This window comes from Centropristis striata, chromosome 23, assembly GCF_030273125.1.
Source record: "Centropristis striata isolate RG_2023a ecotype Rhode Island chromosome 23, C.striata_1.0, whole genome shotgun sequence".
In the NCBI taxonomy this organism is placed as follows: Eukaryota; Metazoa; Chordata; class Actinopteri; order Perciformes; family Serranidae; genus Centropristis; species Centropristis striata.
Genome location: NC_081539.1, coordinates 14,738,565 through 14,762,478, shown reverse-complemented (window position 1 = coordinate 14,762,478; position 23,914 = coordinate 14,738,565). Strand labels below are relative to the sequence as shown.

The 23,914-nt window shown below is 41.8% G+C and overlaps 2 protein-coding genes across 6 annotated transcripts in view; one reads left to right on the top strand and one right to left on the bottom strand.

Annotated features, from left to right (window-relative positions):
- rbm33a (RNA binding motif protein 33a) overlaps nucleotides 1-12,124 on the top strand; it is a 28,446-nt gene extending 16,322 nt beyond the window's left edge. For 2 of the 5 annotated variants that reach the window (XM_059326750.1, XM_059326749.1), the window contains exons 12-20: nucleotides 51-418; nucleotides 1,071-1,334; nucleotides 1,538-1,822; nucleotides 2,242-3,024; nucleotides 4,761-4,928; nucleotides 5,756-5,941; nucleotides 6,335-6,395; nucleotides 6,494-6,582; nucleotides 6,787-12,124. In XM_059326750.1, the coding sequence (XP_059182733.1) occupies nucleotides 51-418; nucleotides 1,071-1,334; nucleotides 1,538-1,822; nucleotides 2,242-3,024; nucleotides 4,761-4,928; nucleotides 5,756-5,941; nucleotides 6,335-6,395; nucleotides 6,494-6,582; nucleotides 6,787-6,798 (2,216 nt within the window). In that variant the 3' untranslated portion in view covers nucleotides 6,799-12,124. The remainder of the gene's footprint in view (nucleotides 1-50; nucleotides 419-1,070; nucleotides 1,335-1,537; nucleotides 1,823-2,241; nucleotides 3,025-4,760; nucleotides 4,929-5,755; nucleotides 5,942-6,334; nucleotides 6,396-6,493; nucleotides 6,583-6,786) is intronic. The other 3 variants (XM_059326751.1, XM_059326752.1, XM_059326753.1) reach the window with 3 other exon arrangements.
- Nucleotides 12,125-15,825: 3,701 nt separating this feature from the next.
- Nucleotides 15,826-23,517, bottom strand: shha (sonic hedgehog signaling molecule a). The gene is made up of 3 exons (XM_059327000.1): nucleotides 22,993-23,517; nucleotides 18,828-19,089; nucleotides 15,826-16,805 (listed from the first exon to the last, which is right to left on the bottom strand). Exons 1-3 carry the CDS (start codon nucleotides 23,290-23,292, stop codon nucleotides 16,126-16,128), a joined length of 1,242 nt encoding a protein of 413 aa, XP_059182983.1. The 5' UTR covers nucleotides 23,293-23,517; the 3' UTR covers nucleotides 15,826-16,125.
- Between the last annotated feature and the right edge of the window lie 397 nt (nucleotides 23,518-23,914).

The following is a 23,914-nucleotide window of genomic DNA, read 5'->3' as shown; positions in this document are numbered from 1 at the left end:
CATCTCTCTTGTGTTGCTGTTGTTGTTTGGTCTTCCTCGTGTGGGCTCAGAGCGCACAGAGTCAACACGGTTTCCAGGGCAGCACATGTTTGATCACCAGGGCCCCTCTCCTCTGATGAACAGCAGCCACAACCTCCACCAACAGCAGCAGCTGCCCAGCCAGGGCCACATGGGCTTCGGTCCACCAGGACCAGCCTTTAACCAGCCGGGCCAAGGTCCAATGGGACTTTTCCAGAGAGAACCCCCAAGACCCAACCTCCCTCCCCACCAAGGTCATCAGGGGATGGTCGGCTTGAATCAACAAGGTGGCCCCCCCAACCAGCCCAGGCCCTTCATGGACCCTCGTCCACCGTTTGGCCAGCAGGGAAACCTTTTCCCTCCTCCACAAGTCCAGTTTGGGATGCAGGTACGATTAAGAGTAAGTGATTTTTATAACCAATAGATATGTGTATTTGTGTCTGTATGTTGTGCAACAATTTTGTGCTGTTTCTGTAGTTTTTCTCCAACTGTTTTACTTGCTAAATATGGTAGTTTTATCTGAATATCATGATGTTTTTTTGTAGCATCTTGTCTTACCTACGACTATTCTTGTAAAGGAGCCTGGCAAACTATTCACATGCTTTGTCTGCCATGAATGTATGAATTTTTGTCGGCTCTGCTCTAGATTATTAAAATTGCTGTGGCAAGAGCAATGACTAGACAAGAGTAGTGTACACATGAATAAACTAGACTAGTTATCATATTCACTGCTACTGAAGCGTAAAGGAAAAAGACTCATGTCTGTTTGGCACCACGGCATTTTGTCAGGAGACATAGACAAGAGCTCCCTCTAGTGATTGAATCACTATTGTTGTACTACTATGGAGATACTTGAGGATACCAGTTGGAGCTTAATTATATGCAGTAATTGCCTGATTTAATGTGGAGATTAGCTTTCTGAAGAATTGGTACTATAACTGTTGTAAAAAATGAAAAAAATATAACATGAACATTTTGAACCATATGTAAGAATAAGTTCAGAATTAGCTGGTTTACTAATATTGAAGTTTCTCTTCTTTCTGTGACTTTAGGGTTTAATGCACGGCCCTCCTGTCTCCCAGCTTCCACATCATGACCCCTTGCCATCCCATCAGCCCATGCACCAGCAGCAGCAACATCATAGGCAGGACTTACCCCATCATCAGCAGCAACATCTAAATGTCAATGAGTCTCGCCCCATGATGCACCATGGCCAGAGTCTCTTCCATCAACAGCAGGCACATGGTAGCCCCAGGCAGATGACTCCTCGCCCTCAGAACCCCCAACAGCGCAACATGTCCAACAGGCAGAGGATGGTGAGAGATTAACATATCAGCTCATCTATTTAATGCTCAAAGTGATGAAAGGCAGAAAAAATGGGGTCGTTCTAATTACTGTGTTCTGTCAGTGTCCTTGCTTAAAAAAAAAAAAATAGCATTTGGAAAATGGATAAAATATAAAAGCATATTGAGTATTGATTGTGAATATCATTTTTTAAAATATTTTGTCCTTTCTTCAGAACACACCTGTCTCCAAGCAAATGCAGCAGCGCAACAGCAACCTCCGGGAGCTCCCTGTAGCACCTGGCAACACAAACATGAACAGTGCCCGCCCCGCCGCCAACGTTAGGCCTGTTGCCAAGGCAACACAGGGGGTGCGTCCTGGGCAGAACACTCAGCTGGTGCCTGGCGGTGGCAGAGGAAGAGGCCAAGTTGCTGCCAAAATCGAATCACAGCCTGGGGGAGCAAGCAGGACAGTGGTTCGCAAGGAAATCCCAAGCACACCGTCCAGCACGGCACCACAGGTCAGCTTTTTAAAACTTGTGTGGGGAAAAAAACAAAGAAAAAAGCAATGGAAAAATGTCTTAATGGCATTTCAAATAAATGTGTTTTATGTTTTTATTATCTCTCTGAAATGGTACTGAAAATTGTGACTCTTGCTAAATTCCCACAGCAGAAATTGTAAGCTCGGCCGAGCTCATTAGTGTGCTGAGAAGGACCCCTATTTATTAAAAGCCCAATCATAAGGTTGTTAATGACAGTAGTCGGATTCTGTTGGAAAGGCCAGATCAATACTATTGCATTTTTCTCCTGGGTTTTGCCTCAATTATATCTGAGTGTCGGGCCAAGTAATATGGTATAGATAAAACATAGTGGCTCACGGCTACCCTTCCAGTAAGTTGAGACATGTAGTCATAATGTCAGTGTGTGTTTTGTTCCACAGGACCCTGATGAGGATGAGGAGACGCGGCAGTATCGTCTGAAGATTGAGGAGCAGAAGCGACTGAGAGAGGAGATCTTGAAGAGAAAGGAGATGCGACGGCAGATGCAGGCTGGTGTCAGAAAGAAAGAGCTACTGGACAGGCTCAATGCTCACCCTCCGAGCCAAGGCCCAGCTCCTTCACAAATTCAGCCCTCACAACAAAATCAGCAAACGCCACACCCTGTACAGCAACAGCAACAGCAGCAACCACAGCAGCAGCAGCAGCAGCAGCAGCAACAACAACAACCACCACAACCACAGCAGCAACAACTACAACCACAACAACAGCAGAGACAGTTGCCTCAAAGAACACCACAAACATTAAATCAATCATTAAAGAATCCTATTCAAGCCACCCCCAACCCTCCCAACAATGGCAGTCCTCTGCTCACTACACCACGTCCCAATGTTAAGACACGCCTGCAGATGGTAAAAGGCAGCCCCCAGCAGATACGAACCCCTGGGCCCATTCCAGACCAGCATTGGAAACCGCCTCAACCAAATCCACAGCAGCTGCAACAACAGCGAAGGAACAGTGCTGTGCAGAACATAAACAGGCCTGGTGCTCCGATGCAGGCCAATCAGGTCCAAAAGAACATACCAGTAGCTCCCTCTTTGAGCCCTGGCCAAGCTCTGACGCCAACTCAAGGACTTAAACCTGGGGCTAAAAGAACTGTGATGCAGCGGGCCGGAGAAGACCAGCAGGTGCCACAAAAAGTCAGAGTCGTCAAACTTTCAGGAGCGGTGAGCATGTGAATTTAATTCAATTTAATTTTCATCCAACACCTTCTTCTGTGTTTTGGTTCGACATTTATTGGATCCTCTTCAACAGATTTTACTCACAAGGGAAACGACAGTGTGAGGGCAATCAGTGGCATTTCATTTCAAAACTGTCTATTTTGTAATCTTAAAGATATCTAACCTATGGGAATGACAAGGGGATGTCTGTGTCATTTTGGTAAAATTGATCTGTTAAGAGTTTCTTCTCTTAAGCTTTGGGAACTGGTATTTAAGACACAATGGCTTAACGCACATTTTACCTTTAGAACACAGAAAGGCTGTAGATATCAAAGAGAGCAGCATGACATTTATCTGTAGAGTTGGGGACACCTCATCACTGCTCTTAAAGGTTGATATCCTCTTTTAAGGGCAGAAGAGTATTCTTTTTTTCTTTTAAAGATAGAGGTCTTGGAGGGGGTAAAACAAGAATGACAGTAGCACCAACAAGTCCAGAATTACCATTGCCGGCTATTTTATACTCACTTGAGAAGTTACTGCTGTGGCCTTAATTACACATTAATCTTTATTGAAAAACCACAAAGGCATGCATGTTAAGCATTCATACGTGTCACTGATGAGACATGTTGGTGGGATGTGATACTATTTGAAATAAGCGGCTTTCCGACTCCATCCCAGAGGATCAAGCCACAGAGCCAAAATCGCAGGCTGGCTGCAGATGAAGATAACTGGGTGTCAGTTCGTTAATGGAAACCTGCGCAGAGCTATCTGATGTACCGCATTTTTGGCGAAAAAAGGGGAGTGGGATGTGAGGTGGAGAAAGAGAGATGGAAACAGAAAGAAACGGCTAAGGCCTATAGGCGCAGGGAAAAGAAGATTGTCTAGATGCTCCCTCTTCCACATTGTTCTGCTGTCATCAACGGGTGCTTGACAATGTTATCTCCTCCCTTCTCTTTTTTTCTTGCTCTCTCTCTTCCTCTCTGTCATCCTTCGGTTGCTTTTTTCCATCAACCCATCTCTCAGGTGCAAGGCAACAAAAGAATGCCAATCCAAGACCCTTGTAATTAATCTTTTTTGGTTGAACGAGGGGGGGTGGAGGCAACATAATACCTGTGTAAGAAAGTTGCCACTTTTGAGGATTTGGATTTGTATGGCTTAGGCACACAGATAAGAGGCAAATTATATTTTCATCAGGGATAATACAAAGCAGCGCAAGACACAAAAGCTGGGGAGGAGGGGGGTGTAAGGGGGATGGGGTACACATCGAGCTGCTGTCGTTCCAGTGTAATGCAGCTTAGCATTTGATGGGTGCAATCAGGAGCTGTGATTTCTATAGGAGGGATTAATCCATTTACTCTCAACTGGGGACAGGTCAGAGATATCGCCTCTTTTCTTCCCGTGTATTGATCTGTCACATCTCTCCGCAGAGTCGGGGAAGAGACGACCTTCAATTCTTCCCCGCATGTCAACAGAGTTGAGCTGTGACTTTATTTGATAATGAGACCATCACCTTGTTGGGTTGATCTTTATTCCCCACAGCATGTCAGATAGGAATCCAGTGCCAATGGTAGCACTTTTTCCCTTTTGCTTTGTAGATATGGCCTTGCATTTCTCCCTGTTCATAAAGCCTTTGCCTCATGTGCATAGGAGTTTTGTGTTTGTAGATAGATGGAGATGAAGATGAAGCTGGATTTCTGTGTGAGTTGCTCAATAATTGCTGTCCTCCCATCAACTTCATCCAGAGTGGAAAGGGGCCAGTGGCAGCCGGTGGCCCAGTGCAGCAACAAGGCACCTGGTCACAAACCCCGGTCAACCAGAGGAAGGTTACCATGACAGGGCAGCAGCAACAGGGACCAGGACGAACACCACAGGCTGGCCGAGGGGTCATGGGCAACCCACAGCAAAACAGGGTATGTCATAAACCGACGCACACCTTCTCCTGTGCTTTGGACACTGGCAACCATTTCACCTGATATATATATATTAATAGCTCAGACTGTGAGGTAATGACACTTCTGAAATGAAAGAAGCTGAAATGTCTCCTGTAAAGTTGTCCAATGCCGCTGGCGCTACCCTGGCATTCAGTAGACATACCAATCGAGCAGTAGTGGTAATAAGACAGGACAGTGTGCCAGGTGCAGGAGTATTGACAAGCTGAAAGCAGTGTAACACGGGGGGCTACACAAGGTCCCCTGGCCTCTCTGCACGCCTGTCACCACCAGGCTGCTGTCACAGTTACCATACTCACTGACGCTGACAGGGTAAGGCAGTCACCATAACGCTTGCATGGCTCCCCTCCCTTTATGCTCCCCCGCCCCCAATACACACACATATTCCCTCTCTACCTCCTCTCCTCTCTTTTCGGGGTGTCTCCCTCCTCCTCTTCCTCTTCAGCTGAAGAAACATACCTCTCACTCTCAAGCTCAAATAAAGATATGCCATGCCACATGCATCATCTTCTGACATTGATGTTCTATGTAGAAATATGATAAGTCAATCTTGTGAAAGCTTGGCGTGTCTTGAGAGGAGCGAGAGAAAAACATTTTAAAATTTTCCTTTGTGCTGAGAAACAGTATAGCTCCTCTGCACATGGTTGAATGCACGATTAAAACATCAACATGCCTGTGTAAGCAGTGGAAGGTTCAGTCTGTGTTTCCGCCCGCCGTCTTCCCCTAACCCTTCCCCGAATTTTTTCACCACATGTGGGTAATTTTTCTTACACGTGCCATCGGTGTAGGTTGTTGTGTCGGGCCGGGGCCGAGGGAGAGGGGGTGGTCCGATGGGCCGAGGTCGTCCTATGCCCACCAGACAGAGCCAAAGAGGAGCAGAGAGCGAACGGTGCACTGTGTCCATAGAGGGCCTCTCCTCATCCACGACTGACGTTCAACTGCAGAATCTTCTCAGGTCCATTGGTCCCATAGAGGTAGGTACCCTAGCTTGATACTTCCGTATACATTTTTATTGTATTAACATACCTTTATTTTGTGACCTAATGTTGTGAAGCATCCAGTTTGTATAACATTTGTACATACCTCATGTTGAAAACTTAAAACGTAGATATGTACTTGCACCCACCAGAGTAGCAGAAGTGAAATGTTCGTAGTGTGATCCCATAGCGCCCTCTGTCGTAGTGATTATGTTGGTAGAGAAAGTAAAATAATACATTTCTGACACCACCCCCACTCCCTCTTGTGGATAAGGAAAGAATCTAGTCTATCTACAGTCTAGACATTTTGACTTGTCACAGTAGGAAAACCACAGGTGTAAATTATTAAATTCTTGATGGCTGAATTCCATTTATCTGCTGTGATTTCAGGATTCTGGTATCATGCATGCTTGTTCAATGTCACTCACTGGAACACTAAAACAGATTGATTGTAAGTGTTATTAGCGACACCTGTGCTATTCCTACTGGACACGTCCAATGTCTGTTGTGAGAAAGGCCTGTGCATTTTACCATTTCTGCTTATTGCAGATGTTCAAAATGATGCCCCAGCAGAGGAAAGCAATTGCCACATTTTCCAGTCCCCAGCATGCAGCAAATTTTCAAATGAGCTTCCACAGGTAATCAATATTCCTCCCTCTTATCATCATCATATAGATGCCAATTAAATAATTACAAGCTGTGGTTGGTAGCCTTTGCTTCTTTGTCAATGAGGTATTCATGGTTTAGCTGCTGTACAGATTGAATGCAGCACAACACAAGTGTTCATGTGTATGTTTTGCCCCTGAGACAAAAGCTCAAACATTATCACAATTACTACACAGGCACATGATTGATTTGTCCCACATTGATGTGTCGCTGATTGATGGATGAGGAGCGCAATAGAGCCAGGGAGACCTGGAGTCACTTTCTCCCAACGTGGGAGCCTCTCATGCACAGCTCCAACCTGGCATAGGAATATTTCTTCATCCCTTTGGGGTCACACAGAGTCAACACCTCTGCACAAAAGCATATCTCATCTCCGCTCAACCTGGAACCATGAACATAAAGACCTTTGTTGCGAGCATGCCATTGTTTGACTTTGTCTACCAATTGTCCATTGTTGTAAAATGGCACTGGAAAGACACTGGACAGTTAATTCTACATTGATGTAGTTTGTTAAGAATGTTTTGTGATCTTACACGGACACTAAAGTAGAATTCATCATGAGATAATGGTTGCTCCCCTCCTCAGTTAGATTCATTAATTTAAAAAAACAATGTTGTCACTCTGATGCAAACACTTCATAGTAGTTTTTTTTAATTATTATTTGTGGCATGCTTTTTGCTTCAGATAGAAAATGGTTGTGGCAGACTGTGGCCAGCCTATCCACATAGCAGTGTTTTTTCTTCTCTGTAGATGGCAGTATTTCATTATAAATGGTGCATCATTTTTTCCCAACTCAAGCCTGCTTTCAGGTAGAGATGAGTCTCCAAGCGGTTTTTGGGTGAATGGCACTACCTAGTGGAGAACTTGCATACTAGCACAGAGGTGGATGATTTAACATTTGACACATAGTCAGTGGCCAGGACCAAGTTGGCACTGTGTGTAAAATGAATATGGTTTTTCTAAATTCCCAATGGTTTTAGAAAGTGTAAATGTGACTTGTATAGATTTTGTGGTGCATTTCAGTTTCAGTGCTGCTTCTGGGACAGATTAAGATCATCCTTCGTTTAGGTTAGTCAGTTCGGCCATTTGGCATTGCTTCTTGCTCTGAAACGTTCTCTTTTAACTGTTTAACCTGGAATACATTTTGGAAAACTTTCCATGCATTTTGGATGGATATTTTAGTTGTATGTCTGATTGAGTCGTTAGATTTAGGGTTGTATTCTGTGCTGTGCTGAGTGTGCTTTGAGGGAATATGTATGTAAGGTTTTTTGATATGTTTTATAATTACAAATTTAATGTACATTGTTTTGTAGATTTAATATTCGGCTTATACTTGCAAGGATAATTGATCTGAATCTGCATAGGTGTCAGTTGATAATTTGGTGCCTTATCACTGAGCTGCATGGTGTACCTTGTTTAGCACTTTGAATGGTTTGCTTTCTCATAGAGCTGCAAACCGAGATGTCCGGGAGTAAAGCAGAAACGTAAAACCATATGACTTGGCCCCATAACTTGAATTCCCCTTATTTGAAAGCAATCATCCTCAATCATATTGATATTGTACGCCTACATTAAGATACATTTCTTCACGTGAGAAGTTGTAAGTAACACTTTTATTTTGAGTTTCCTCTGAGCATGTGCCTAATTTGGGGGAATGCTACCACATCACTGGAATCTTTAAATTTACTTTTAATCACTTAATATCCATCTCTGGCTCTCGGATTGATTTCAAGATTAATCATCATTAGCCTAAATACAGCAAGATGGGCTAATTTATTTTTTCCATAGTTCCACCAGTTTTTTTCTTCATCGCACAACAGTTTTCTCTGTTCCGGGTTTAAAGTTTGTTACTCAAAAACAGTTCTTTTAAATATTTAGATGTTGTTGCCCGTATTTACTAAGAATACAAGTAAAGAAATGAATCAAATGAACATTGTTCAAAGTAATGTGACAAAGGAAGCCGAGGGGGCAACCATTATCTATGTAGTGATCATGTACATATGTAGACCACAAGTTTCTCTCAATATTTAACCTGTTGAATTTTTTTTTTAGTTATTCTTTACGTATGTTGTATCAAGTTGAGCATTTTTATATGTAAGGATATGCTGATGTGTCCAGACATAAATCATTTTACTAGAGTTTTGTTTCTAATTTAGAGCCAAAATGATGAATGACTGGACCACGTTTCTGTTCATAAGACATTTGAAAAAAAGTTTAAGGGAAAATAAAAACATGGCCAATATACCGTGAACATGCAGGTATGTGAAGCCGGTTAATCTTTAGCCCAAAGACGTGTGGTTGTGTGTGATGTCCATGTGTCTGGTGCCTTTATGATGAATAATCTTTTCGTGATTGTGCTGCATTTTATTAATTTATACTTTACGTATTCTGTAAGTTCCTGGGTATTCAACTCGCAATACATCACAAATACTTTTTTTTAAAAACTTTTAAAAACACCTTGTATGGCAAGAAATACTACCTCATATAGATTCAGGGAGATGCCACTGAATTTTGGTATTTAACTTATTTGCTTCTAAGCCAGAAACGCATGGTTTTTTTGACCTGCCCATTTAACTGTGATGTCATACTAATGTTCAGCTTCCTGAAGCCCCGACATGCTAGAGGTAAAGCAACAGGCAAAGTAAAGCAGCCATGTTTAATTCTTTCACTGGATTCGACTAATAAAACGAATTTGGAGGGTTAACATTTTGATATGAGGTCTTTTAATTACTGTAAATCAACTCCTGGCCGTGCATCTGGATGACATCACAGATTAAGTTCTTGGTTTTTGGTTTCAAAACTTCAGAAAGAGATCTTCATGTTCACATGTACCTATTGGTGTCTGTTTTTGACTGCATGTGTAAATCAAATTAAAAAAATTTAGTGGTATTTCCCTTTAAAGCAGCCATTTAAATAAGTAAAAATCCTTAAAGTTTTAAAAAAATAAACTAAAAATTCGTGATTCTTGCCAGTAAAGGTCACTAAATTCTCAACATGCTTTTGAAGTGTTGGGACAAAAAGGTTCAAATGTCTCCTAAAAACTCCTAAAATTCCTTCTCTCTTCCTGTAAAACTTGAGGTTTCATTGTTCCAAGTCCCTTTTTGTATGTTGTACAGTTGTTCTAAACTGACTTCTTTATGTTTTATTCCTTTTGTTTTGAGTTGAACACACAAGGTTTTTGTTCCCTAATAATTTGTATCTATTGTCTTTTATGTTGTGGGTTCCTCTTGATATTTAGTACTGTGGTAAATCCTGTGGATTTGAAAAGTACCGGCCATGCCAGTGATAGTTATTATATTGCAACAAGACATCTGGTCTTGTCATGACAGAGCAGATTCATATTGAATCTTTTTGTATCTTAAAATTAAGGTTTTCTTACATATTTGTACCTTGAACTTTTAGACATGATGTTCTAATTCTTATAGTAATTTCCTTGAGGAAAATGCTTGATTACAGGCTATTTAACCAGCTTGTTTCTCCAATCACATCAGCTCATGTGGTTGCAGTAGGGTATTTAATATTTGATTAAGAAAGGCTCATATGTTTCTATGGGTCTTTCTTATGCTTGCATAAGCCTTCATCATGGCTGCTAGTATCAGAGTGTTTATATTAGCTTGGGGTCAAATATGCAACACTACTAGCTGGGTTGGGTTCTACATAACACTAACTTACAACTTTTTTCTTCCAACAGGTCCATTCCTTGATGCAGGGTGCTGAGATCTTGCAGACCAGCTGAAATAATCAATGCATTCTTCTTTTTTTAGGTCATGTCCACCTTAACAGAGGTGTCATCGGTGTGGCTGCCAGCCCCCCCAAAAGAACTTGAAGGACCATACCAATGGTTTTGCATGTTTTAGCAAATCAACAAATTGGCTTATAAATGGGTTATAATTTTCTACTTTTCCCAACTTAAAGGAAGCTGTTGCTTTAAGTTAATTCTAGTAATGTATAAAAATGAACTTTTTTAAAATTGGCAATCCACTTTCAAAATTTAGTTTGTTTTACTTTTGTCCAATTTATGTTTTTCTTGCATGATTAGGTAGTTGTTTAAAATGTTGTGCTTACCCAAAGCGCCAACATCTGAAATTTGAGTTGGGTGGTTTATAGTTTGTGCCTCTCATGTAATAATTAAAGGGTCACTTTGAAAAACACAGCAGGTTATTTGAAATCACTTGCTGCTGTTTTGAAGACCTCTGTCTCCTGCTGGTATAAAAATAATTCATTTGCTACATGTTGTATACAACACATCACCAAAGAGTTTTTAATGAATTTTTTAAAATCTATTTTCACTCAAGTTGTGCGAAACAGCCAAGAAGATCAAGTATTTCATCCCCAGTATTTGTTTGGTTCAAGTAATAGTCTCACCTTTTTTATTTAAGTTTCTGATACGTCAGATGGATATTTTTTGGACTAGCACGAAGCAGCTTTAAGTGTTGTCAAATGACCCACTTTTTTTTATTTTATTGAGGATTTCAGTTGCAGTCCTTTGTGACTTTGATACTACTAATGCAAATGTCTTAAAGGTCTATTGATTACATGAGGGGTACAAACGGGTTGAGCAAAAGCATTCAAAACCTTTGGCATGGTCCAACACTTGAGGTGCTCCTGGTTGAAACACGATGGGCTGTATGAGGTTGTAGCTGTAGTTTTGCACTATGGGACGCACAACATCACTGAAACAAAATGACCTCCACTATTAACACATTCATTTTTTTTTTAAACAGTGTACTGCTAGGAGGAGCCATTGACCAGCTTTAGCCATGATACTGCTATGTCACTTTTCCTGCCTTAACTCACTCACTTTAACACTTAAGGTTCTTTTTACAGCCATGCAGCGTCCGTCCTTGAAAGAAGATTTTACTTAAGCTTACCTCCCTCACTAAGTAGATGCTGCTGCATTCATTTGGACTGCCACATTTCCTTCCATTACTGCTTTTCCTGCCATTGCTCTTCTTCCAACTTGCATTTATCTGACAGTTGCTCATCTTTTCCTTGATGCTGCCGTTTTTGAATGAACTTAAGACTTCTGTATCAAGCAGGGGGGCCTACCTGGATTGTTTGTTAGCCCAGTGGATGGAGGTTTCCATCTCTGTGACGACAGCCGCAGACACGTTACTCTAAAGCCGCTTTATGGCTTTCACTGCACCAAAGGTCATCCCAACTTCTTGACATGCATTGTTTGGTTGGATTTTGAAAAAGACACGACAGTGGTTTTCTCATCCCGAACAGTATGGTGCTCCAAATAATGACTGAAAATCCAACCTCGAGTTTTGACTGAAACTGTTGACAATCCATCCTGTCATGTATGTTCACACTCTGATGTATAACATGAAGTCATCATGTTTTGTGCCTAAAAATTCTGAAAGCAAACATGTTCTGATGCTGTAAATTGTGATTTTTCTAAAGAATGAATGAATACAGATGGTTAGAATAATGAAAAATGATGGAATGTGTTAAATTTCATACTATAAACTTTGATACTGGAGAAAAAAATAAACTTTTTGATCAAAAACAGCAATGGCATTTAGTTGTGTTTATTGTGAAATTAGTTCAAAACTACTTCCTTTCAGATCAAACCCATCTCAATGGGTTCCTTTAGTCGGAGCCTGCCTCTGGAATGGGTGTCATTTGAAGGTGTGGTTCTTAATTATGTTGTGCCTGTGATCCCTTTTAAATGCAGCCATGTCTGCTTACAATCTCTTGACAATGGTTCAATATATTTTTAGTTGTGAGCGGTTCAATCAGTTATCAAAACTCTCACATTGACTGTTAGTTTTACCTCTTCAATACTGTATCTAGTGTTACACAAAGGAAAAAAAGCAATGATTAAGGAAAAGCCTGCAGAAAATGATCTACATTTTGTGTCATGGGCCATAGTTTCCTTCTTCTCTGTCCTATTACTTAGAGTTTTACTTAGTTTTTGCTGATTTCATGCCATCTACACATGGAGTTGAAGACCTGTATGTTTAGTTTTTGCTGCAGTTGAAGAGATTTGAGACCATGTTCACTTGAGCACCCAACAAGTCTGTCATGGACAGCACCAACAGGGAAGATTAATGAACTCTGAAATAAGTGATTAAAAAGAAAGAGTTTTAGTGCTGCACATTACTCCATCTGCTGGCATTGTTTCTTTATTTTTGTTAAAACCTCTATAATCATGTAAGATCAGTCCTTTGCTTCTTTCTGTCTACTATAGGTGTGTATCATGAGTGCATTTGCAAAGTCTACATGTATCTAGTTGGTGTGCCTTTAATAGTTCAGCTCTCTGTTGCAGTTTATTGACAGTAAGGGAGTAGGCAGTAGTAAAGGTGTGTTACCATGTTTAGGAACCTTGTAAATTGTGCTTTCCCTCCAACTTACCAGCGAAGTCTTGAGCACTCTGCTGGTTGCGGCCACAGAGGAGTAAATGTTGCCTGGAGAGAAGTGAGCGCTGCCATTTGCAGAACTCTCTTAGAAACGGGGAGTTTTGTTTTCCAGAATGCCAGACTGTTCATGTTTGCAAATGTCAACATTTGTAAAAGCCGTTGTTGAGCTCCAGCAGACTGAGGGCCCCCAGAGGGATTAGAGGAGGCTCTGTTTACCTGCTCTGAGGAATGCTGCCCTGCACGGACGCTTTTGTATCTGTCAGGGACCCAAGGTCACAGCGCCGGCAGAGATGGGCCCGCTTTGTCCCTCCCCAAAGTTTCCACCTCACAGTATCAACAACAAAACACAATGTGGGCGACCTGGGAGAAGGAAATGGAATTCCTGCTCATGTTGCTACAGTGTTCAGAAACTCAGCTTCAATGGCCCCTTTTACCTTTGATAAGTTTGACTGAAGGATGATCATTGTAGTGATTTTGACGCGAAAATATAAAATATTCACATTTGTATTTTCAGAGATATTTAGCTTATGGTAGCAGAAGTATTGTGGTCCTTTACTTGAGTAGAAATAGCAGTACCAGAATGGAAACACTCCATTACCAGTAAAAGTCCTGCCTTTAAAATATTACCTAAGTACATTGGTATTATCTGCTAAATGTACTTAAATTATCAAAGTAAGTGCTTATAATGCTCAGAAATGGCTATAACATATTGCTCTATTATTCCTGATTCCTTCATGTGTAATTAGTATTTTACCGCTGAAGATGGTGGAGGTGGAGTGAATTTATGCTATTTTACCAGCTGTTGCATGGACAGTTTAATATTTTTTATGCACAAAGCATATGAAACAAATTTCTAAATCGTGCATCGTCATATTTGTAATTGTTTTGTGCATAAAAAAAATCTAGTTGCTAACTGAAACTGTCTAACTTATGTGAAATAAAAAAGTGCATTATACTTAAGTACAAGAACTACAAATTTGCATTTAACTACAGTATGTGGGTAATTGTGCTATTGTTACATTCCACTTCTGTTTGTAGGTCATTCATTTGCACTTTTGTTTCACGCTACACTTGTGCATTTTATTAAGTTTGACTCATCAATCTTAAATCCTAAAAACAGCTGAGTTAAAGCCATTTAAATTGTTCAACCCCCCCCCCCCATAAATCTGAATTTATTTATTAGCCAATAAGTCATAAATATCAGGTGCTGCTCTGTTCTGCATTTGAGTTTTGTAAGTTTTGATTAAAAAAGTGTTTTTAACTTCCAGCTGTAGAGAAACTCACAGCATCTCAGGCTTTGCCAATCAGCAGTACCGGTGTTTCACCACATGGTGTCACCCTTGCACAACTTAATGACAGTCACTGGGCGAAAACTGATGCTGTAATCAATTTCCAAAAGATATGTAGCCCTCTCATGCCTCAGTCGGACAAATATAGCCCAGATCTCGAAAACCTCACTATTAAACAGTGCTACATGCGCACTATTAGTCACTGTGAAAATCCTGCAGGATTATAGCGGTTTGTTAACTCTGACAAATGTTTTACCAAGCTGTGATTTAGACAATGACTGTGTTTCTTCTTCTGGACCGGACTGTCAGTCACTGATGGAGCAATCTGACCTCCACCAGCAGACAGCGAGAAGCACGTTTAGGGCCAACAAACACACTTCTGTTTAATTTGTCTGAAACTTAGGAGTTATTTGCGGAGGGCAAACCTCGTTAAATTTGACATGGGCTCTCAACATTTCGCAAGCATGCAAAAGGTGGTTCAAAGCGCAATATTTTCTCCATTTTGTAAAAGCTGGCGAAGGGGGGTGGATAGTTTGCTCTCACAGTAGGCTAAGCCCATTCAATTACCGCATAAAACAATTATGTGTCAATTAGAAACCACCCAAATTGAATCCTCTGTTCATTATAAACCACAATTGGGCGAAAGTGAAACATCATTATTGGTTCGGCTGATTTGTTTATCAATTAGCTCTTCCGACAACTAACTTAAGACCTTAATTTGACCAGAAAATGTCCCATAATGTCCTTCAAATGTTCCTCTTTGTGTTTCCTGTGGAGCTCATTCAGACAAAGACATGTAACAACTGCAAGTTTGAAGATTTTCTTTATCTCATTTTGTAATAAACATATAAATAATAAACTCTAGACATTTTTGACGCATCGCCCTGTTATGAAAGTTAACTGGTATGATCTGGCTATATATAGACTATCCAAACTTTGCATCTGCCGCAGGTCATTTCTATAAAACTATTTCCCTATTACAAAATATGAAAAGAAAAATACATTTTAGTACATTTACATGAGTTACTTATTAATTTATTTAACGAAACTCAGTACTACTTTTAACTGTTACTGAATTGTCAGAATCTGCATTTTAATATTTTTCTCAGAAGAAAACAGAAAAATAGAAAGACAACAAAAAAGAAAAGCAGAGAATGCAGACATGAGGCAGAATATCTGTCCCTCTCCGACAACTTAAACGAACAGTTTCCAAAATAATAAAATTCTTAATAAACCAAGCAGTACAAGATTTTCCAATACTTTCCCAACTACTGTATTTAAATTAAAATATATTCTCATATCTTACACTATTTCAAATAACGAAATGTGATTCGGTAGCGATCTGTCAAAATCTAATTTACAATTCTGTGTATAAAAATATAATTTATGGAACCCCGCGAAGTTTGTTCTCCCCAAAATATAACAGTCAGTTGCACATATATGCACATATGAACATTACAACCTGTCAGAGTTAGCTCCTTTCTACATCTTCTGTCTCTTTGCGATATTTTTTCTTTTTCATTTTTTTCTTCATTTTTTCTTTCTTTTTTTGCATTTGAGATATACAAAAATAGATTATGCACAATTTGCTGCTCACACCGTTTCAGAATCCATTTGTGTGACAGCAGCGAGTTCACATGAGAATAAATTATTCAAAGAGAAACTTTTTAAGGCTCCATTCATTCTTTGAAAGGGGACACATGGCAAAGTCACTGAAATAAATATCCCAACTCCGCTGGGGCCTTTGTCTTGTTTGTTTGTTCGTTCGTTTTTTAATTATTATTATTATTTTATTTTTTAATCTACTGAATAGTTCGTGTGTCCTACATTTAAGTCTCGTTCTGCTCCTGTAGTAGAGGTTTCAACTCGTGTATACTGACATCCCAAGTGGATGGATCGAGTGGCTGTCCAAGAGCCATGTTCCCAATTGATAAAGGATCTTGGAGTACCAGTGCACTCCGTCGTTCTGTGCACTGACTGGAGGCTGGGAACTGAAAAGCAACGAGGACACCCAGTGGGCGAGCCTGACGGGTGCCAGGGCCCAGTGCGCCAGGTCGTGGTCTTCGATCACTGCGTAACAGGAAGCAAGGACATGGTCCACCACGATGGTCCCCTGCATGGTCACCGGCGCAAAAGAGCCCTCGTGCTCTTGCGTGTAAATCCGTTTTACGGTCACAGGCTCGAGTCGACTTCGCTCTGCGTCAAACACGAACATCTTCTGTCCGGACTGGACTTCGCTGGCGAAGATCGTCGACATCCGTTCCCCTTCCGTGCTGTTGTGGCCAACGAACAGGAGGTGCGCAGCGGTGAGGGTGATTTTCTGGCCCGAGTCGGTTTCGATCACATAGAAGAGCCTCCTGGTCGTTGAGTCTTGGTCTATGAACATGATGAAGTCGGTGTAAACCGGGTTTCCATGCCCATCTGCCGCCAGGACCCTGTCCCCGGTTCGGAGGTCTTTGACCGCCTTCATGGTGCCATCCTGCAGGGTGGCAGTGGAGGAGCCTGGGAAGCAGCCACCTGACTTTGCTGCCACTGAGTTTTCTGTTAAAATAAAATAAAAAGATTCTGTCGTCAAAATACAATTCAAGTTTTTTTTTTTACACTACCAGAAAATGTTTTTTAGATTTTCCACCATTACAAATGATTAAAAAGCTATATTTAAATCTTTGAACACTTTAAAATAATATCTCACAGGTGATTTGAGTCTTTACAGTTCATGACCACTGCCCCATTCAAAAGCCCATTCAATAACCTCCCTTTTTTGCTCGTATTTGTATTTTCCTGCCTACACACATCATGGTGGGCCATATGCATTTTGCATAATGATGTCTGTCTGCCCCTCCATGCCAAATGCGTATTGGCTTGGCCCACGTTGTCTGAGACGAGAAAACTGAAAGCCTTGGCTCATCTATTCTTAATTAAAAAACCCAATAAAGAGCAGGCATTGTTATTCTAAATCAGCTTGTGGATCGAGCTACTCTCGGTAAAGAACACTTACGCCTTTCCCAGCTACTCTTCCCATATTTACTCAGGTGCAGAAACCTCTATGTGACAATTCACACAAATAGGCGACTCACAACTACTATTTACCCAGTGGAGCCACTTTTCCAAGCCTCTCGAGTTGTAGATTTGAATTTAAATGAGGGCCCGGACTCTTAAATGCTTTCTGTTGTGCAACATCAATGTGCCCTTTTTCTACCACCTCTCCCTGCTTTGTTGTCAGGCTTGATGACAATAATTTTGGCCTTGGTGGAGCTCTTCACATACCAGTCTCTAGGATCACACTGTCCTGCACACAGAAAAGGGGGTTTCCTACTCAGAATTTGAGGCTTTTAATCTTCTTTTAAGATTCCCGAGCATGAAATAAGGTGACAACTGAAAACCAGATTTACCCCAACCAATTCAACATTGTTGAGCCAAATCCTTTTGGTAAAGTCGCATGACCCCTAATGACACGTCGGCCCGGCCCATACTGTGATCTCAAAACGTGTGTGTTGAATGACAAGTAAGGGATTTATCAATAAAGTCTGAGCTGAGAAAAAAGTGCCACGGTTCATCAATCAGTGTGAAGAAATAGCCTCTGAGCGCCATAGGTGTCCCCTAGCTTAGTGGAGGCCTGTGAGGTTATTTTAGCCCCCCAAAAAAGAAGATAAAATTAAGATTTTCTCCAAATTAAAAAACGGATCTCAAAGCTGAGATAAAGGGAATCTGAAAATAAGTTTTTCCTCTTGTTTTTCCATTATATAATCAAATTCAAAATAATACCTAATTACCTGCACAACGCCACAATTCCCGGCATTTTATTTTGGCTTTCATTGCTATGCAAAAAAACCCACAGTGAACAAAATGATTTTCTTTTCTAGGTCACACCGAGGAGCCTTGTTAGATTCTGGTCGTGGTTCCCACCAGGAGACAGTGTGGGGCGATGTAAGATCAAGAAATAAGCTGCATGGGAAATGCTCATAACGCCACAGGCTGGGATGTGCCCATTCATCATTCATACAAATAGATTTCATAATACAAAAATGTTGTCAAAATTAATGGTTGTACTTTGCACTCCAATTACCTCATTAGACAAATATTGACTGCGCGCTCTTGTGATTAATCATTAAATAAGTGAGAATTTAGGTTTTTTTTTATTGACAATCATGAAATTAATAGTTTTGCAATATAAACGAATCCACAAATATTAAGATTTTATTGCATTTCTGCTCAGGTTTTGTCTTCTGGAGGCTATTATATTGCAGCTGATTGGTCACTGAAATAGGCCTAAATTTTTTGGAAACTTGAAAACCATCACCTTCTCTCTTTTTGGACTCTTGCCGCCTTCATCACATCTAATCAGCCCACAAACAGCTGAAGGAACTCTAATGTTACACGCAAGTTTTGTAAAAGATAAAGCAGGACTCTGCACCTGCTCTGTGAGATTACAATCGCACCTGACGGGAAATGTGGACTGCTGATACATCTGCTTATTTTCTCCTACAGCCAGCACCACAGTGCGCATGACATTTTTTTCTGTGTACAACGAGGTGGCTTTCCCTCTCGTCTTTAGAGCCTCACCTGCTTTCACAGAGCAGTGGATGTGGGCTTTGGATTCATAATAGACCCAGTCGAATCCGGCTTCCACCGCCAGCCTGGACAGAGTGCCGTATTTGCTCTTGTCTCTGTCCGAGGTGGTGATGTCCACGGCTCTGCCCTCGTAGTGGAGCGACTCTTCGAAGTGGTGTCCGTCTTCGTCCCAGCCCTCGGTGACCCGCAGCTTCACTCCGGGCCACTGATTCATCACAGAGATAGCCAGCGAGTTCAGCTTGTCTTTACATCTCTGTTGGAGGGAGAAAATGACCCAATTAGTCACCTGTTGTGTCATAGCTTGCACATATAAGCTACCTAAAGGCGTAAAATATGGAAAAGTCTCAATCTAAAACAGCATTTGCCACAAAAGACTTTCTTATGGTGACATAATTGCTGTTGCAAAAAGCAGCAGGTGCGCATAAAAGACTCATATATATAATGTTTTGGTTAGAGAAATTAAATATTAGACCCCATTACTCCCATTTTTCGCTTCTCCATACATATCTGGCTTGTTTGATTGATCCCTGTGGACCATGATAGTGATACCGATTAAAAATCAGACTCACTGAGGCCTCGCCCACACCTTTCCATCCCCACCTGCCGCCCCTGCTTCCTCTCAGCTGAGGTGAAACACTGGGACTGAACTGCATCTCTGAGCTTTCATTTGTCAGTGTGAGCAGCAGCGTCAGAGGGCACATCTCGGATAAGAAAGCTGCTGATGAAATATTGATAAGGCACCGCATTCGCTTCACTGGCCTATAACATATGGGTCTTTGGTCTTGGAAAGGTGCGAGCAGCATCCCTTTCTTTCAAAAAGTGTTGCATTGAGCACAACATGCATGCATTATAAATTCATGAGTTTGTATTAGGCCATGCAATGAGCGAGTCCTTTGTTGGTTGCAACTTGTCTGTTTTCTTTAAATCAATAATTGATATGTAGATGATATGAAGGTGATCTTCAGGAGCATCTGGCTGCCTTAAAATATCTGGAGTTTGTCCTATAAATAAATCGTCGCACCCAACCTCTCTGCGCTCTCAATGAAGATGCTTGGCCTTCTCCAAGACAACTATTCTCGACACTCAAGCAATATGTCAAATAAAACATCACAAAGAGTCTTTTCAGTCCAGCAGCGGAGGGAAACTTTCATTATTCCTCTTCTGCAAAGTCTGGGGAACGTGACATGCCTCCTTAAGTCGAGGTGTTTTGGCTGCTGACTGACAGACTTGTGAAATATCCAGGGATGGTATGGGCGCACAGAGAAGCGTCTATGTGTGTGAGCCACTGTCCTTCCCCCTTAATGGACAACCTAAAGCAAGAATGTTCACACAGACCCAAAAACTCGTATAACAAACAAGAAAAAAGGGCTTCCACATATATCAGTGGGTGTTTTATGAGGATATCACACTTGTAGAATGTGTTGAATAAAAAAACCTGCCCCCCCTCCCTACAAAAAAAAACTCCCACATTCTGAGTGGGATTGTCGGAGTCAAGAGCCGTAAAGCTTAACCTATTTATTAATTCATTAGGTCGTGTGCCGCAAATCAAGCCAAATTCTGCTCAGCCACCGTGAAGCCCAGCAGGGCGCCCTAGACCGGCGCTTTGTGCTCGGGGTAAAGTTGTTCAACAGCCTCCCTCTTAATCTTTTCACAAATGATTTGGTTAGAGGAAACACTTATCAGCTACCTGTCAGTGCAAACAAGCCGCCAGCTCATCTCTTTCCCGACGCGTTTGCACTGTGGGCACAGACTGACAGTGCTACACTGCAAAAAAAAAAAAATAGTCTTGGAGCTTTTCTTTAACGTGAAAAGAAACATTTTCTTTAATTTTACTTGAGCACATTATTCTGCTTTTTTGTCCCGAGGAATTCAAGAAACAAATGAAACTTCATTGTAGAGCAGTTGAATTTAGCAGACTGAACAATCTCACCTCTCCACAAAAGAAACGCTTTGCTCATTCTGAGACAATAATATTTTACGAGCTATAATTTATGGATTAAATGTTGCTCCTGTTCATCTTAGGCCCGTCACTCCAGGAATGTGTAAATGTCTGTGAAACGCCTCTGCTGGCAACTTTCCTGGGAGTGAGCTGTGTTAATAGTTAAGGGAGCACATGCTTGAAGCGCTCCTTCAAGTATCAAGTATTAACCTAGTCTTGCCAGGATCTCAGTAAATTGATTGATTACATCATTTAAAATCCACTATATTGATGCGTAAAACTCCGTGCGTAAAAACCCTGGGGTTCGTGCGTAAAGCCGTGGAACAGCGCAAAGACCGTTGGCACAGCGTAAATCCCCATGTGATAACGCTTATGCCACTGGCAGAGCCCTCAAACCAGCTGCAGTCCCTCTCTTTTGGATACACAAGCCCTAATTTGATGGTTTTAAAATGGCTTGTACGATAAGAACAATCTCACCAGTTTTAACTTACTCTGGTCTCCCGCTGACCAAAGGTCATAAGTTCAAATTGCGTTTCAGGCCCAGAGTGGGGTGCCTAAAAAGCCCTTTCATGTACATGTCACATTGGAGCTTCTTGTTGTGTTTTTCTGTAAACGCTCGGATGCTGAATGGAAAGCCTATGAACCAGAAACCACAACCACTGACCTTATATATATATATATATATATATATATATATATATATATATATATATATATATATATATATATATATATATATATATATATATAAACACAAAGCAGCTCCCAAACATTTTAAGGCCCTTAAATAGACAAAAGTTCAGCCACAGATGCCCAATATATTCACATTCATCCGAGGGACTCCCGCCTAGTTTGTATGATTTTACACAGACCTGTAAACACAGCTGTTTATACAGCAGGTGGGGTGTTTTACTCAGATTGAAAGCCTCGCAGTCACATGTCACTCAACATTCCCAGAAATGAATAAAATATCAGTGAAATTGAACTATTCCCCTTTTTGCTGGAACCTCCTCGAGATATCCGTGAGGGGGTCCCTGAACCCCACTTTGGGCATGACATCCCCACGCGCCTGTAATTCCATGCTCTGTGTGTATGAGAACCTATAGGTGTCTCACAGAGGGGATGTGGGGAGGGCTGAGAGGGACGCCGAGACCGCACGCACAGTGAATATTTCATCGGAGCTCGTGCTCATGCATGGTGCGAGGCACGGGTTCAGGGACTCCGGCGCGCGCCTTGGCTTCATCGCCACCAGCACCACCACCATCACCACCGGCATTTTATTATTACTGAGAAAATATCACCCAAGCGCCTTTAATAATTCACCAGCATCTGAGTGCTAAAAGTCATGCTGAAGAGACGCGGCATCCTGCAGCCTGAAAAAAAAAATCAAGGCTACACCTCTGCGATGTATTGTGAGCCTCGTTTTATCTGAACAGAAGGAGCCATGAGCTTTGATAACTAACTGCCTACATTAGGATGGAGTATTAAAAAAAGATGTCATCATCCATGCAAGTAAGGCACCATCACCCCTGTGCGCCTTGCTCCTATAATTGACCGAGTCCCACCCATTTATGAAGTCCTGATAGTGTTCAGAACACTCTCAAAGACATGTCACTGTTTTCATGCACTGATGCACACCATGCGAAAGGCTAAATTACAGAAGCCTGTGCGAGAAAATGTCTGAATGAGCCACGCCATGCCTGAATAAGCCCGGCTGTTTCAAGCGGTGCGCATCCCCAGCTCTCTGTATTCAGGGCTGGAATAAAGAAAAGGCGCCTAAAACAAGCTGTTATAAGCAACAAATCCTGAATGTCTTCCCGAAATGTAATGTAACAGGAATGTGCGCATGTAAAACAACCAAATAGAGCCCCACAAAGATACAAATATAGATATGAGGAGAGGGGCACATTAATATTTTAAATACACTGTCACAATCATGAAGGCCGAGTGTCCTGACTGTCCGCCTGCACATCACTTCTCCAGCTGGATTTCTACATTCGCTTCCAGCCTGCAGCCTTTGAAAACTCCCGTTCTGGTGCATAAAGCGCATCTGCTTTTACAGTGAAGTTAAAAGGCTCAGTGTGAAGAGTTCAGCAGCGGGTAAAACAGACTTCACTTAAGGTGCGCAATCAGTCTGACAAGGAGGTTGTTGCAGTGCGCAGTGATGGTGCGTTAGGAGACGGGCAGTAGGGGAAAAGGGTTATTCTGTCTCCTTACCTGAGTCATTAGCCTGTCGGCACCGGTGTTCTCCTCATCCTTGAATATGATGTCTGTGTTATAATTGGGAGTCAGTTCTTTAAATCGCTCGGAGTTTCTTGTGATCTTGCCTTCGTATCTGCCGCTTGCCCCGAGGGTCTTCTCCGCCACGTTGGGGATGAACTGCTTGTACGCAAGAGGTGTCAGCTTCTTCGGGTGTCTTCTCCTGCCGTAGCCCCTGCCCGGTCCGCATCCCATCCCAGAGGACACCAAGGACAAGCAGATGAGACCGACCAATACGATTCTGGTCCAGAGCAGCATTTTTTTGTCCTTTAAGATCTCAAACGAGTCGCCGCTGCTATCTCTACCGTCTGCCTCTCCCGGCTCTCGCAATGTCCTTGTCTCCTCCTCTACTTCGCCTTCGCCTGGTCTCTACTGTGGCAGGTGCGGAAATGAACGCCTCAGACAAATGGTAATAACGGGGCACATCGAAGGAGGGTTAAAAAAAAAAGTAGTGAGGGAATTAAAAGCCACGGGATCTCTAGTCGAGCTGCAGCCGCTTGTGTGAGGCGACCGCTTTTACTGCTTTGTATTATAGCACCGATCTATAGCAGGGGAGGGATTTGATTGGCTCGCCTAGACAAACCCTCCTGATGTTATCCCACAAAAAAATCTTAAAAGATTTCTTCCACCTGAGGGTTAGCCTGTGTTGCGGGGAGGAGGGCTGTTCCATGGGAAAACATCAATTATAAACCGTCTTTTTTCACCCTCCCATTTTCCAGTTTTCACAGGACAGACAGGAGCACTTGCTCATGTGCTCAGATCTGGAGCAGTGCAGTTAGATGAAGTGATTTCAATATGTGTGCGGTAATTGAACTCCGTCTGGGATAACTTTCCGCACAGAATGCATTTCCCAGGAGAATAAAACAGTTCGTGGACGCGC